This window comes from Cydia fagiglandana, chromosome 6, assembly GCF_963556715.1.
Source record: "Cydia fagiglandana chromosome 6, ilCydFagi1.1, whole genome shotgun sequence".
Taxonomy (NCBI): domain Eukaryota; kingdom Metazoa; phylum Arthropoda; class Insecta; order Lepidoptera; family Tortricidae; genus Cydia; species Cydia fagiglandana.
Window position 1 is genome coordinate 12,553,238 of NC_085937.1, and position 14,784 is coordinate 12,568,021.

At 41.8% G+C, this 14,784-nt stretch overlaps 1 protein-coding gene across 1 annotated transcript in view; it reads left to right on the forward strand.

Moving 5' to 3' along the window:
• The window catches only part of LOC134665261 (kinase D-interacting substrate of 220 kDa B), a 52,394-nt gene extending 37,659 nt beyond the window's left edge, over window positions 1–14,735 (forward strand). Inside the window, exons 17-28 of the mRNA XM_063522158.1 lie at window positions 1,019–1,213; window positions 1,638–1,914; window positions 2,826–2,991; window positions 3,468–3,646; window positions 4,116–4,213; window positions 5,239–5,409; window positions 7,828–7,992; window positions 8,839–8,941; window positions 9,178–9,272; window positions 9,745–9,762; window positions 10,981–11,077; window positions 13,562–14,735. Of these exons, the coding sequence (XP_063378228.1) occupies window positions 1,019–1,213; window positions 1,638–1,914; window positions 2,826–2,991; window positions 3,468–3,646; window positions 4,116–4,213; window positions 5,239–5,409; window positions 7,828–7,992; window positions 8,839–8,941; window positions 9,178–9,272; window positions 9,745–9,762; window positions 10,981–11,077; window positions 13,562–14,388 (2,391 nt within the window). The 3' untranslated portion in view covers window positions 14,389–14,735. The remainder of the gene's footprint in view (window positions 1–1,018; window positions 1,214–1,637; window positions 1,915–2,825; window positions 2,992–3,467; window positions 3,647–4,115; window positions 4,214–5,238; window positions 5,410–7,827; window positions 7,993–8,838; window positions 8,942–9,177; window positions 9,273–9,744; window positions 9,763–10,980; window positions 11,078–13,561) is intronic.
• Window positions 14,736–14,784: the final 49 nt, after the last annotated feature.

Consider the following 14,784-nt stretch of genomic DNA (forward strand, 5'->3'; position numbering starts at 1 on the left):
CTATGTACATTTCAACTTTTTTTCTCAGTAACGGAGTCACCACACTTAACGCCAAACCGATTAGAATTTATACAATCGAACACATTGGGTGTTACCACAACACATCCTTATTTCTATTGTAAAAAGGTCTATTGTAATTTTATAATTTCACTGTTGTCAACTAATATTACAATAAAATAGATCTACGTGTATGTGGTCTTAAAACTAGTGCACCATAGGTTTTAACTATTTGATTTCTGTGTATCTACCTGAAGCTAATATGGGTTATAAAACGATTTTTGCCTGGATAAGTGTTGTGACTCCATTACATAACAATGATTTGTTGGTGAACTTGAACTTGACTGTATTTGTCTCAACAAGCTGTTTTGATTCCCTACGTATTACCTGGTTTTTCTATTTCAATTTATGTGTTTATCTATAGTTGTTAGTATTTCGATTTGGATCGAAAATTAATACATTGATTGATACTTTGATGTTGCATGCATTGGCGTTTTTTTAATCCAAAATTATTTATGGACAACAAAACTAATACACATACAATATGATATATATTTATACCAGGACAATATAAATACCGTGTGACAATGTTTTTGTTCATTACATGTACATAATTATGCCTATTGTCAAAATAAAATACCAACTCCATGTTAAATATTTACCTTTAAAATTCTCAATTTTTGAACACCGCTATATAAGGACTTATAATGGTCACGCGTTTTCTGCGTGTTTACCTATTAGCCTAGAATTAGCTAAAAATCATATGACATACTGATGTTACGTGTGATAAAGTTGTTTTTTCTTAAAGAAAGAAAAATGTTTGATCTCTTGAACGCTTTAAAAACCACCCGAAAATAGGTTTACTAGAATACAGGTCAATTCTATCCATAGTTTTTACAGTGTACCCTGATATATACCTACAGTGGGAAAACTCGTAAACTAAATATCTATGTAAAGTTAATATTGTACCATATAAACATCTAATAGACTCCCTTAAAGCTATCAATCTTCTTTCAACCAGGCAGTGGAAGTGAACAGCCGGCGCGCATTCTCCGAGAGCAATATCGGCGGCTGGGACTACCTCCGCAACATGGTGCAGTTACCATTCTACCTTCAAAACTCTGCGCTCCGCCGCGTCAAAACCGCGCAACAGACGGCCGCTAAACGCATACAAAGCATCGCGACCGACGACTTCTCCGCGAGCATGCAGCGATCTGTAAGTGTTATCTGTAAGAGCGATCTCGGGTAGAACACCTTACTAATACGAAACGGTCTCATGGGTTGATTCCGTATGATTTATGACTTGGCTTTTTGGCGTCGTCGAATTTAAAACACGTTTGTAAATGTCGAGCAATCATCGACTTTATATACGTGAATGACCCGGTTTAATATATTACACATGACAGTCGTGTCTCACGGAAGTTTTGTTAATAGAATTTTAAACTATTTAGACTTTGCTCAGACTCAGATCCATCATCTGTGAGTTGGTACCTACTTTAAGCAACGTAAATTTCATAATATATCCTGTTTGGTCGAAATGTATCTAAAGTAGCAATCATGATGAAATTATGGTGCAATGAAATTGCTATTTAACTATTTATTGACACCAACACTCAATTTATTACTGTATTCTCTCCCAGGTATCAGCCCGCCGTCTGTCCTCAACATCAGAACTAATGTCCAGCCAAGAGCGCATCAAGAACCAACCGGCCAAAGAGCTGAGCGCGGCCGCCGCGGCCCGCGCCCGGCGTCTCCGCCCCTCCGAGTCCGTGGCCTCCTCGGTGGCCTCAGGGCTGCACCGAGCGGCCCCCACCGCCACCGCTGCGGACTTGGGAAGGGTGTTGTTGACTGATGACTACTTCAGCGATGTGAATCCGAGGAGTATGCGTCGGCTTATGAACGTGCTGTATGTCACTGGTAAGTCTATATATCCCACCGCTATGATACGAGCTAACTCCCTTTTCCCGAGTCCGTAGCATCCTCGGTGGCTTCAGGGCTGCACCGAGTGGCCTCTACCGCCACCGCTGCGGACTTGGCAAGAGTCTTGTTGACTGATGACTACTTCAGCGATGAATCCTAGAAGCATGCCACGGCTTATGAACGTGCTGTATGACAATAGTAAGTTTAAAAATCATCTCACTGTTGTGATAAGATAAGAAGTAAGCGCTCCTGCACAACGACCAGTGAGGCGATATTTTTGTCTGTAAGAAATAATAATCTAGTTAGACTTAAATAACTACAGAATCCATATCACAGGCGCATCGTTGTCGGTTGCCATTACCGTTCATTTAAGAGTTGCATTCGGTTTTTATATCTTCGAGCTTTCACTGGTGAAGCTCTGACTTTTGAGACAACCCTTCTTCTTGATACTTAGATCATATAAAAAGTGGCCAAAGTGGGGGTCGACATGGTAGCATCATCCACCAAATCAAAATACAGCGAGAATTCCACTCGCTTTAAAGGAAAGTATTCCATCTGTCCAACATTTTGTCCAACCCAACGTGTATTTGCATTTCACATTTTGCTTAATGAGAGAGTGAGATGCAATGTACATTGGACAAAGAAATTGGACAGATGGAATACCAATCAAAGTCACACGTGCTTTGTTACATTTATGAAAAATCTCGACGTTCTAAAGTGGGACTGTGTGGATTGTGGAGGTCTCTGTTGTTTACTCCACAAAATGTGTTCAAATTTAGCTAAAGGTGGTATTACATCCGTCCAATATCTTTATCCAATATGTATTGCATTTTGCTTAATGAGAGAGTGAGACGCAATGATATTAGACAGGTGGAATACCAGCCTAACCAACAATGTATTTATTCCAGGTCGTCTAATGAAAGCATTCCAAATCGAGTTCAACTGGTACCAGCTAGCTTCCTGGATAAACCTCACGGAGCAGTGGCCGTTCCGTACGTCGTGGATCATCTACCACCACGAGACGTACGAGGAACACATCGACGACGGCAAGTCCCTCAAGCACATTTACGAGAAGTAAGTTCACATTGCTATAACGTTTGATTACCCTTATGTGATTTCCTTGAAGTTGGTGCAAGCTTTTCTTACCGTCGTCCAATGTCTCTTAACATTAAAACCTTTATTCCCTCCGCCCATCTATCGCTCGTGGGACGCACACATTTTTGACAGTTGACAGATGTAAACTCAAGCCCTTTCAAAAAACTTACGCTTGTATGTATTATGATGACATTTATGACTTGCGTCTATTAAGATTATGAGTTGTGATATGTATGCAACAAACACCAGTAGGGCTAAAATGGTCGGTTCTTTATCATTTGTCACCATGCCTGTCACGTTCTAACTAATATGTAAGTGCGAAAGTGACGCATGGCATGACAGGTGATAAAAATGCGACCATGATAATACCGCTGGAGTTCACAAGGAATATTGTTCCGCACCTCGCGTTAAAATTATATCAAAACTTAAATGTTTAATAAAAATGCTTGTTCCAGAGTGAAACCACACCTGAACGGTCTACGCGAATCCAGCTCCCTAATGGAGCTAGACCGCGACGAGCGCAAGCTGGAGGTGTTCCTCAGCTTCCACCGGTCCACCCTCACCGCTGCCGACCTCAAGATCTTCCTGCCGTTCACCATCAACCTGGACCCCTACATCAAAAAGGTCATCAAAGGTACACAGCCCGCATCTTTCTTTCGTCTCTGCGGTTAACATTCCAATTGCATTGAAATTGGTATTTGGGCGTTTTCAAAAATAAATATCGAAAACCTGATTCTCACAGATCCTGATGTTTTTGGGTTTTTTCAACTCAGAATCACTAGCATATTCAATTCTGATGATAAAATAAAATGTCTCAAAAATTTGTATGAAAATTGTACGTTCCACTACGTCACGCACATACAAGTGAAAAAATTTTTCATACTAAAACGTGACGTAATGGAATGGACATTTTGGGACATCTTTTTTAATGGTGGGATGGAGAATGCTGTCGATTCTGAGTAGAATGAGCCCAAGAACGACCAGATTTGAAAGAATCAGGTTTTCAATATTTATTTTAGAAAACGCCCATTTAGTGATTTTAGGTGTAGAGTAAATTACACTGTATAGCTATTGTGATAAGGTGTACTTTGGTGTGTCTACAGAGGAGCAGCTACAGTCAGGCATGGAGGATGAATTGAACGGTGCTGTTTGGACGCCGCACACACGACAACCGCACAACAAGCTCTTCCACAGAAAACATGTGAGTGCTTAGATTAGAGGCGTTAATAGTACCTAATATCAAAGACATATGTAACTTCGTATAAGATGAATAAAGTCTAAGGAAAAAACGTGCCTCGGAAACCAAGAAATAATCATTCTCGCATAGATGGCGCACACACCTTTGGCCTATGCTCGGCTAGATGGCGTGACGACACCGTTTCATAATTCACAATTTTAACACATAGATATCAGTGAATGAGCATGGGTCAAAACAATATAAAAATAATAAAATCATTTATCCATATATATACATATTTTTGATAATTTTATACGTGTTCATTTTGAGTTTTAGTCGTGTGTCGATAAATGGCAGTACATTTACAGTGACTACAAAATTTACTATGACAGGACCCCTCTATACTAGGTATCTATTCTCTTTGCTAATATTTATCAAGTTAACACATACATATCAGTGAAAGAATAAGGATCAAAGTCAAATGGCGTTGTAACAGTTTTAATCTTCCGCCAAAGGATGGCAGTAAATTTACTATGGCTACATAATTTGTTTTGACAAACCGCCTCTATTTCAAATTATATATATACATAATATATGTTAGTCAGATTAAGAAAATGCGTACCAATAATAATTGTCAGATTAAGTATTAGCACAATTATAACTTCGACAAACTCACTTGGTCTTCAGCTCGCAGAGCCACTTGTTTTATAATCTTAAATATACTTTACAGTACTTACAGCACTAGTGCGTAAAATAGCACTTTTCGTGCGTATGTCAAAAATTTAAAGGGCCATATGTACTGTAAAACGTTGTACGATACACGTGAGAATAGGTAATTCGCAACTCGTGTCGATTTAAAACACTCATACCTTCGGTCGTGTTTTAATTTATCGCCACTCGTTTCGAATTTCCTCTTTTCCGCGCTTGTATCGTAAATAACTATTTTAGTTGATTAAAATATTTTGACACTATTATTTTCAATCGTAGCCATATGCCAAATAGAGCTCCTTCCATGCCTCAGGTAAAAATGTTAGAAACTATAATTGCAGCGCATATCCCCGCCAAGCCAGGCCGCGGCGCCGCACACGCCCATGTGCGTGGGCTGGGTGAACACGGGCAGCGGGTTCATGCCGCAGGCCATGCCGCACTACCCGCCGCCCGCCGTCGGCGCGGCCGCGCCTAACCCCTACACTGTGCTGCGGAACGCCTTCCCCGCGCTGGTAACACCACTTGTATTATTAGTACATTACTACAGAGGCCGGGACAAAAGGGGTTGCCGGCCGAAGACATATAGACGGCCGAGCGAAGCGAGGCCGGATAGGTCTGAGCGCGGGCAACCCCATTTCCCGCCGAGGTATGTATAGTGCTTTTCTCAAACATGCAATGAAATAAATAAAATAAAAATCCACGAAACCCAAGTTTCGTTTATAGAAAAAACTAAAAGTAAACTACACCCAAAATATAACTAAACACGTACCTATATCTTTATCACGCGTATGTTTTACACGAGTCGTGTATTTTTACTACCCGTATATTTTCATGTATCTTTGATTTTTTCGCCTTGTATCCGTCTGACTGTCGTTTTCGTCACATAAGTTTACATAGTCTTTCATGTTGATATCATGTTTCACATACATCGTTGCTTTATGCATGGAGAAAATAAGTATAATTTCCACAGTGTTCACGATTTTGTAGTTACTTTCATTTCTTTAAAATATGCCACAAAACTGTTTCTAATAAACTGTAAGCCATTTTTCTTAGATTCTAAAATAATAAAATTGCCATAAGCAACCATATAGATACTTCGTCTTTGACTTGGCGGCAGACGCAGCAAGTTATTTAAAATCAATTCTGGTTACGCTGCCAATTCCAACTCCTACGATTACAATTAAAATAAATTTCATTATTTTGTCGGGACTCATATTAAAGTAAAAAAAATCAACAACGCACCATAAATCCAATAAAACATAAATACAGAATGAAAATTTTTCAACTTTGCCTCCATAACAATTTAAAAAAATAACTACGCGTGTTTGAGTAGACCTTTTTACCGCTAACGTTTAGATGAAATATTTTAAATGTATTTATTTGTGTAGTTAAATTTATAATTTAAAATTACAGAATTTGATTAATCATGTATTATTTATTAAGTTCATGTTGATTTTATACAAATAAAACTGCAAATTGTAGCAAACATTGTTTTTTTTTTTTTTATAGGCGTAGTGGCAGAGTGTCATTACGAACCATAAAGCAAATACTGCCTCTAGTTTTTTTTTAATGGCTGAATGCCACGATGCTGTGTCACAAATATCTGTGAAATGGAAATTAAAAAAGAGGACTTTGCCGGCCTAGGCCTGCAAGATTTGTATGAAATTCCATTAAATACCTCTTGTCCTAGCCGAACCTGAAACGTCATACTTCGCAGCCTATTATAAGGAACATAACATCAATATTTCATTGCATGTTTGAGAAGTTTATTTTTCAGCCTTGAAATGGTCTGGGTATTCAAAGAGCCTGGACAGTTAGCACGAGATGTCGATGTTCAATTGTATGCTGCCACAGGGTGGAATGCAGGACACAGGATCTATCCGCGACACTGGCGCCTGCCAGCCGGTGACGTGTAGTAAATTATCTAAAATGACTTTTCGCTTGTTTTTGGAGATGACAAAACGTGTTATCTCCGAATGGTTTGTTTCACGAATTTGAACCACATAATTATAATGGTATATTTGCTTTTTAAACGGGTTCGTTCCCGTTACTTATGTCGGGGCCATTAGCAGTAAGCAGTGTAACCTCAGCATAAAGGAAACAATACCTATTGTTTAACAGATCAGGGTCCGAGCCCGAAAAAAATCACCTGAGATAATCCATACTCTAACACTTTTTTGACATTTGTCAGATATCAAATAGTATGAAAGAGGCCCGACGGAATGATCCTTATCCCCTGGCGGATGGGACGGCCGCTTATCTGGGATGCAACTTGCGTGGATACTCTGGCGCCGTCCCATTTAGCCGCTACTTCGTTAAGGCCCTGCGGACTTGCGGAGCGGCGGCAGCAGCTGAAGCTCTGAAACGTCGCAAATATGCTGGACTTTCGGGAAATCACTTGTTTTCGGCATTTGCGGTTGAGACTTTGGGACCTTGGTGTCAAGATGCGCTCAGTTTATATAAAGATTTGAAGAAGATGCTCCTTGATACCACCAGGGATCCTAGGGCTGGCTCATTCCTTGGCCAAAGAATTGGAGTTGCCATCCAGCGGGGGAATGTGGCCAGCATTATGGGCACCCTTCCGCAGGGATCGGATCTGGGGGACTATTTGTGTTAGTTTTAATTTAGTTTTTATTTAATTGTAAGTTATTTTATAAGGTTAGATTTAGATGTGGTAAAATGTATTTGTTTTTGTGTAACTATTTTTTTGACAATAAAGGTGTATTACAATGTAAAAATAGTATGAGAATATTGGAATTGACATAAATTCACATCTCGTAGATAATGCTAAGCAATAATGTCCCAAATTAATTTTTCAATAAGACGTCAACATTTACGACATTTTATTGCAAAATGGTCGTGGGATGACTCATTTTTGCTAAACACCGTCCAATGTAATTGTGGCATCGACTTATGTAAAGTTATTGCAGGTGGACATATCGAACATCCGTCTGTCTACGTTGTCTGTGGAGCGCGTGTGCAGCGTGGTGAGCGCGGCGCTCGGCGCGGGCGCGGCGGCGTGCTGCGCGGCGCTGCAGCGGCACCGCGTCTGCGGCCTCGCGCTGCGCCACTGCCAGCTCGACGACCTCAAACCGGTACACCGCCTCTGTTCATTATTAGATCATACTTGCTCATACAGACATACACACACAACTAAAGGGGGCAGCGCAAGACCCCTTGTATCTTCTCTTGCTTAGTCGGCGTCTTCATTGCTGAAGGTCGTGTCTAGTTTGAAGAGTTTCCTGCGCGATGTACCATGCTGTTCCAAGTGTTCCTGTCCTTTGCGATCTTAATAGCTGCAGGTATTGGCAAGCCGGTGATGGTTTTTATCAAGTCTGACCACCGGGTAGGCGATCGACCGCGTCCTCGTTCCCCTTCGACCTTACCAACTACCATCAGCTTTTCTAAGCTATCTAGGTCTGTACGAGCGACGTGTCCGAAATACATAAGGATCCTCTGATAACAGATAGTAGACAGCCTTGTGGTTATTCCGAGTGGTTATTGTATTGTATAATTATTATTAATGCGAAGTGTATTCAGGTTTAAATCTTCAATTCAGGCTACAGGATGGCAATCGCAGCAATGCGCAATAGAGCCTGTGTGAACTGTAGAAGCCAACGCTTGCTTATGGGCGTGTAATGAATGGCAAAGTTGATTGACTTTTCGATCTCACTTACAAGATCGCAATCCAACGCAGTCAATGCACACGTTCCCTACATCTAAAATCCTAGTTGTTGAATTACATAAAATCTATATTGTTAACTTTAACTCATACGATTTTATGTTTAGGTAATTAGAACATACATTTTTGCACTGATAAGCTTTCAATCTATTTGCATTTATAGAACAGCCAGTTTCGATTCTAAAATTTATAAAATACCTACTTATTATACTTGCGGAAGTTGGACATGTATTTAATAAACAATTAAAAATTTATACAGCTCATGGACCTGCCGTTTGGAGACTGGGAATTATTCAAAATGCTTATCACCAACCTACGAGAGTTGGAAGCCAACATGCCCTGCAGTGCGCCTGCTGTCACAGGTAAGCCAAAACAAATTGGACCTTATTTAAATTGTAATAGAGTTCTGTAGCCTTTTTAAAGAATTACTCGCATATTTTTGGTTAGCACGCGCGCAGTCAATGCGAAAGGCCTCAGTGCTAAAAGAAGACCTAGATGATATTTTAGATTTGGTAATAGAGATAATGTATTATATTGTATTGTAGCATGGGCAGGTATCCGAAACTCGAGATTATATATTATTGTATTTGTTCAACAGTTATAGCAGAAAAGAATACGGAGAGTGAACCAGACACGGTGAAACCCAGGCCCATCGAACACCAGCGTAGCCGTCCGTCGAATGTGGAAAAACAGGTATGTTTTATTTTTATTCCATACATACACTTACTCTAAAGTCCCAAACTGTGAAGAACACATGAAATACTGCCTTTTGGACATTTTTATAAGCTAAGGAGTTTTTTATGTGATATCTTGCCCATATGAACTGGTTACTGGAATGTAGAATCCCTGCGTAGTTCGATAACAGTACAATTTTTATAATAATTATGGAGTAAAGGTAAAAAATAAGAATCAAACAGTAGATCTATTGTAATAAAACTAACACAACCTCACTTGTTTTGAGGAGTAGGAGATAAGTGTGTTAAAAAAACGTAACGTGTAACGTGTGCACATCACTCAAAACACACTAGGGAAGGGACTTCGCTATTTTTACTTACTTATATAGTCCATTTCCCTTCTTGTCAAACGATTTGTGGTGTAGACAACTGCAAGCGAAATGTATTTGTTAAATATTGTAATAAAGGGCAGTTTTTTGATAATTTTACAGCCATACGCGGAATATCAGGTGATTATTAGTAGTGACTTTATGTTATCTTAGCACCCATAGGTACAATGTAACACGAGCACACAATACATACAACCAGCACCTCCACTTTTGTTATATAATATTTGGTTATGTGTGAACTTCAAGGTATATCCATTGGCAATAATTTAATATCTACTTAATTGTTCACTGTTATGCACATAGCCAATTCTTATCTTCTTAGAAACACACATGTCATTATATACTTTTCAGTCAAATTTAATTTGATAAAATGCACTAACAGACAGTGCGCCAAATAAGTTTTGATCATGTACATGCAGTCATGTTGCTCATACAATTTGAGCGTTACGTTAACGTTACCATAAATTCGTAAGTGTACTTAGAAATACCTTTAAGATTAGCAATCCTATTCTGTTGATGTTATTTTTTTTTTATTTTTTATTTTTTTTATTATGCATGGGTTTACTCATGGCCACAGACTAGCCGAGGCGTAGACGTGGCCTACGATGGAGCGAGCTCGCCCAGAAGGTGCCTGTTCACTCTTGATTTGAAGGTTGCCGGGTTATAAGAGCACGGAAATATAGACGCCGGCAAGGAATTCCATTCCTTGGCAGTGCGCATAAGGAAAGTAGAAGCAAAGCGCTTATTTATATTTGATAATTTTATGGAACATAAAATTAAAAACTTTACCCTGTGTTATAAAATGACAATTTATCACATGTGGGTAGGTGGGACAGGATTTTCTCTGCCTCTGGCTTGCCTTCGCCGGCCGTCCAGAATGGAGTCACGCCGAAGGCTGCGTTCTGGCGAGTTGGCTATATGTTTAAAGTCCGGTGACACCTCTCTACCTTCAGCCCTCACACCGGTGTTGCCCTTGAGCCATCCTAGATGTCGCTTTTTGTGGGGGCGAGTCACTGTCTGCCGGAAATAAAATTGCATACCATTGTATCAGGCAGGCGTCAGGTTTTTTATCCCATAGCCCAGTATTAAGTCCACCGCCTTCACCATAGGTGAAACCTAAGCCTAGTTCATTTTAGATTCCATCAAATCGCAATAGTCCTTACACCCTGACAGGTGCTACCACTCCGTCCGTCCCAGTAGCGTTATATTTCTTACATTTTAGTACTTTGCGATAGTAAATCAACAGCGGAAATTGCTACTCAGACGCTAAAAATCTACACAATCTCCAATCAATCCATTATTTTAGGTAGGCACTTAACACGGTGTTTCTGTCGGCAGGTGACGCTGGAAGAGCAGATGATCTGCGGCGCGCTCCAAACGCTAAACGAGGAAGCCCTGGAGGACGTCCTACAGTCTGAGCCCCCCTCCCACCCAGGTGAGCCTCTCACCACCATCCGTGAACAGTCCCTCGTTGCAGAGCCCCCCGCCATCTCCGACGACGACGAGCCGCAAGACGTTGTCATCACGGTCCATGATGATGTCTTCATGTGAATCTGGCGTTGCGTTACATCTGGATACACTGAAGGCTCATTTAGGCGATGCGAGTTTCATTACGTTGCGGTTTTTGATCGGTCGGTTGAATTGCACGTAACCAACAGTCCGCAATGTAACTAAAATCGCATGCGAGTTCGCGCGCCGTCTAAATCAGCCCTGATGGTCAGAATATAAAAGGTGTGATTTGTGGCTATTTTTGCAGTAAGTGAAAATAAAATGCACTAATGGGCGCTCTTGTTTGCATATGCGTGTTAACAATCTAAACGCGCGCATACAACAGAACGGTCGGTCCTAATACTTAATTGTTGTTCATTTCATTTCGTAGTTGATAGGTATGTGTATAGGTAGAATGTTACGATGACACATCTCATCTCTTACATTCTGACTACCAAATATATCAAGATAATGCATGGTTTTCGGTTCAAGTATTTTAATCGTGTTGTAACCTAACTTGCATTTAGCACAATAATATAATATGTTGAAGCATTGGAGTCGGAACTGTATGAAATTTGCAAAACTCGGAAATTCATATGTCAGAGCCATCAACATACATTTTAATTTCGCCTGTCTCGAGTTGTACATAAGTAACCGCATCAATGCTTTGATATTTGGTTTGTGCATTAGAAAATTATCTCGATCTATTGCGACAAGAAATGAAAAGAAGCCGGACTATTATTTTACTGTCTGTAGTAGACAGATATTATGAAAAGACAATAGTGTTAATGTAGACAATGTGAATAACTTATAACAATTTTAGTTTAGTTAGATCAATTACACTGATTTAATTCAGATATTGCAGTATTAAGATATTATTTGTGATAAATGTATTTATGTAACCTTAAGTGTGCAATTTTCCTATTATTTGCCGACATAAAAGACGTAGTTAATAAAAGTATTGATCATTCCTAAAATTTTATTCGAATATACTGTTAAAATTTACGTAGGTGTTAATTTTATCACTTTTAAAAAGTAGACTAAATATCTTTAAACGCCTTAAAAATAAAAGGCCAATTTGAGGGCTATAATGTACTTATTCTTCAGATGTTAAAATGCTACAATCCCCATAATTTATATTTCTGAACGTGTCGTAGGCTCGAATATGTGACGCATATTGAATAAAGACAAAATGTGCCCATCATTTCCTTGTTGCGTGGTACAATACAATATATTGTAAAGCAATTTAAGTAAGCTATAATTTATGTGGTCGCCATATTAGTTTAGGGTAATGTTATTTGTTATGAGTTATTGTTAGCTTATACAGGGTGGCCAACTTGGAGGTATACAACTTTTTTTTGCCGCCATTATGTTTTGGCGGCAAATATGACAGTTGTTGCATGAAAATTACTTTGTGTAGATACGGCAAATTTGTTATGGAGCGTTTACAAGACGGGGACATGTGTCACGCGCCACGAGCCACAATAGAAACATTAAAAATAACGTTTCCCGGTCGATTAATTTCGTGAAACGGTGACATTGACTGGCCCCCAAGATCGCCTGATTTAACAGCTCCTGACTTTTTTCTGTGGGGCTATCTAAAGGGACATGTCTGTGCTAATAGGCCAACGAACCTTCAGCAATTAAAACAAAATATACGAAACACTGTCGCTGAAATAACGCCAGAAATGTGTGAAAAAGTGATGAAAAACGCGATGAAAAGGGTTCGCATCTGCCATGCTGCTAGAGGTGAACATTTGTCTGGCATTATTTTCCATGTGTAATTGCTGACCCTACATATTATATTTAACAAGGAATACTTAATATTTTTTATGTTTTATAGAATAAAATTTCAAAAATAAAGTGTATACCTCTTATTTGGCCACCCTGTAATACTTGAAACTGTCCTTACTTCATAAAAAATACAGAATTGATGGACAATTCGATATTTTAGAAAATAAACAAATCTCACGAGGAAATTGCTAAAAATATTCAGAAACAATTGTTTAATTTGTATAACATTTTATATTTAACGTAAGTTTCTATACATATCTTCGACCTGCGACCCAAGACTTATAGGTGTATGTACTTATATGATAGAATGTTGTTATAGTAGGTTTAGATTTGCCACAGGTTTAAATGTGATAGATATAGAATAATTTCGATTTTCCTAATGTCAGTGTCTCGTTCACTAATCGCACGAAGAACACGAAGTAATACCATTCCTGAGATGTTTTACACAGTGAGATAATAAATATACAAAAGTTTGAAGTTTTGTTTGATTTCAGTCCCGTAGAATTTAGGTGATCCTAGGTCGTTTCGAGCCGCGCAGGTGTTCGAGTTCGGAGCGACGGCCCCAGGTGAATCTCGTCTCCCTCCCCCACCCCCGCCCTCCCCGCCGGCGCACTACACCCGCGCTGTCCTGTTACAGACGAGGAGGTGTCGCTGCAGCTGGGCGCGGGCGGGCGGCTGCGGCCCAGCGGCGCCTCGTGGAGCGGCTCCGCGCCCGCCTCGCCCGGCGCCACCCCCCTCGCCGCGCGCCGCGCCGCCTCCTCGCTGCGCGGCCGCGAGCGCCGCCCGCCGCCCAACGTCACCTTCAACGTGGAGCGCGAGGACGACGACGACGACGGCCGCCCCATCACCTTCAGCGCGCGCCCCGGCTCGCTGCTCGGCGCCCGCGACCCCGCCGACCCGCCCGGCCACGACCCCAAGCTCGGCAACCTCCGCAAGACCGCCGACATTCTCAAGAAGGTCAGCTCGACGGAGAGGCTGACGCGGCTGAAGGACAAGATCCTGTCGCGCGGGGGCGGGTCGCGCGACCGGAGTCCGGCGCGCGAGGAGGCCGGCAGCGACGACGAGTCGGCGCCGCTCGTCGCGTCCGAGCCGGCCACGGCCGCCGGCTCGCCGGCCCCCGGCGGCCGCGCCGGGCCCATCCGCGTCGAGTGCGGCGACCGCAGCCTGCCCGACGTGTCGGCCAGCACGGACTTCTCGCCGCGGTCCGACGTGACGGAGCTGGAGTCGCCGCGCGAGGGCGCCACCGTGTTCGACCTGCTGCCGGAGGGCAAGGGCGACGCGGAGACGGGCGCGGCGGCGGCGCGGATGGCCCGCGAGGACAGCGGCGAGATCTCCAACATGGTGGAGCCCTACAACATGCGGCTGCTGGCGCGCGGCGCCTCGGACGCGCGCGCGCTGTGGCGCCAGGACGCGCTGGACTCGGGCCCGCCCTGGCCGTGGGACGAGCCCGACTCGGCCGTGTGACTCCGGAGGCGAGCCCCGGTGCGCCCCTGACTCGAGAGAGAGACCGACGACCGCCTCGGAGATGAGGCTCCCGACTCCGCCTTACCGGTGGTAGGGCCCGAGCGCCGCGCTGAGTGGCGCCGACTTTTATTCCATTAGTTATCGTATGTCAAACGTAGTTAGAGATTCTGACTTCCTCGACTTAGATTAATTCTAGCTAATATGAACAAGTTCCGAATCGTAATTGAGTACTTAATGTCACAAACAGAGATTACACGAATTATATCGCATTTAAAATGTAATGACTACCCAGAATTGTGATATTATACCCGTAAGGATATTAAAAATATACTTTCTGTCGATTGAAACTCTACGTCGTTTTATTTTTTGACGTTTACCCTTAAGTTAAGGTAGGTT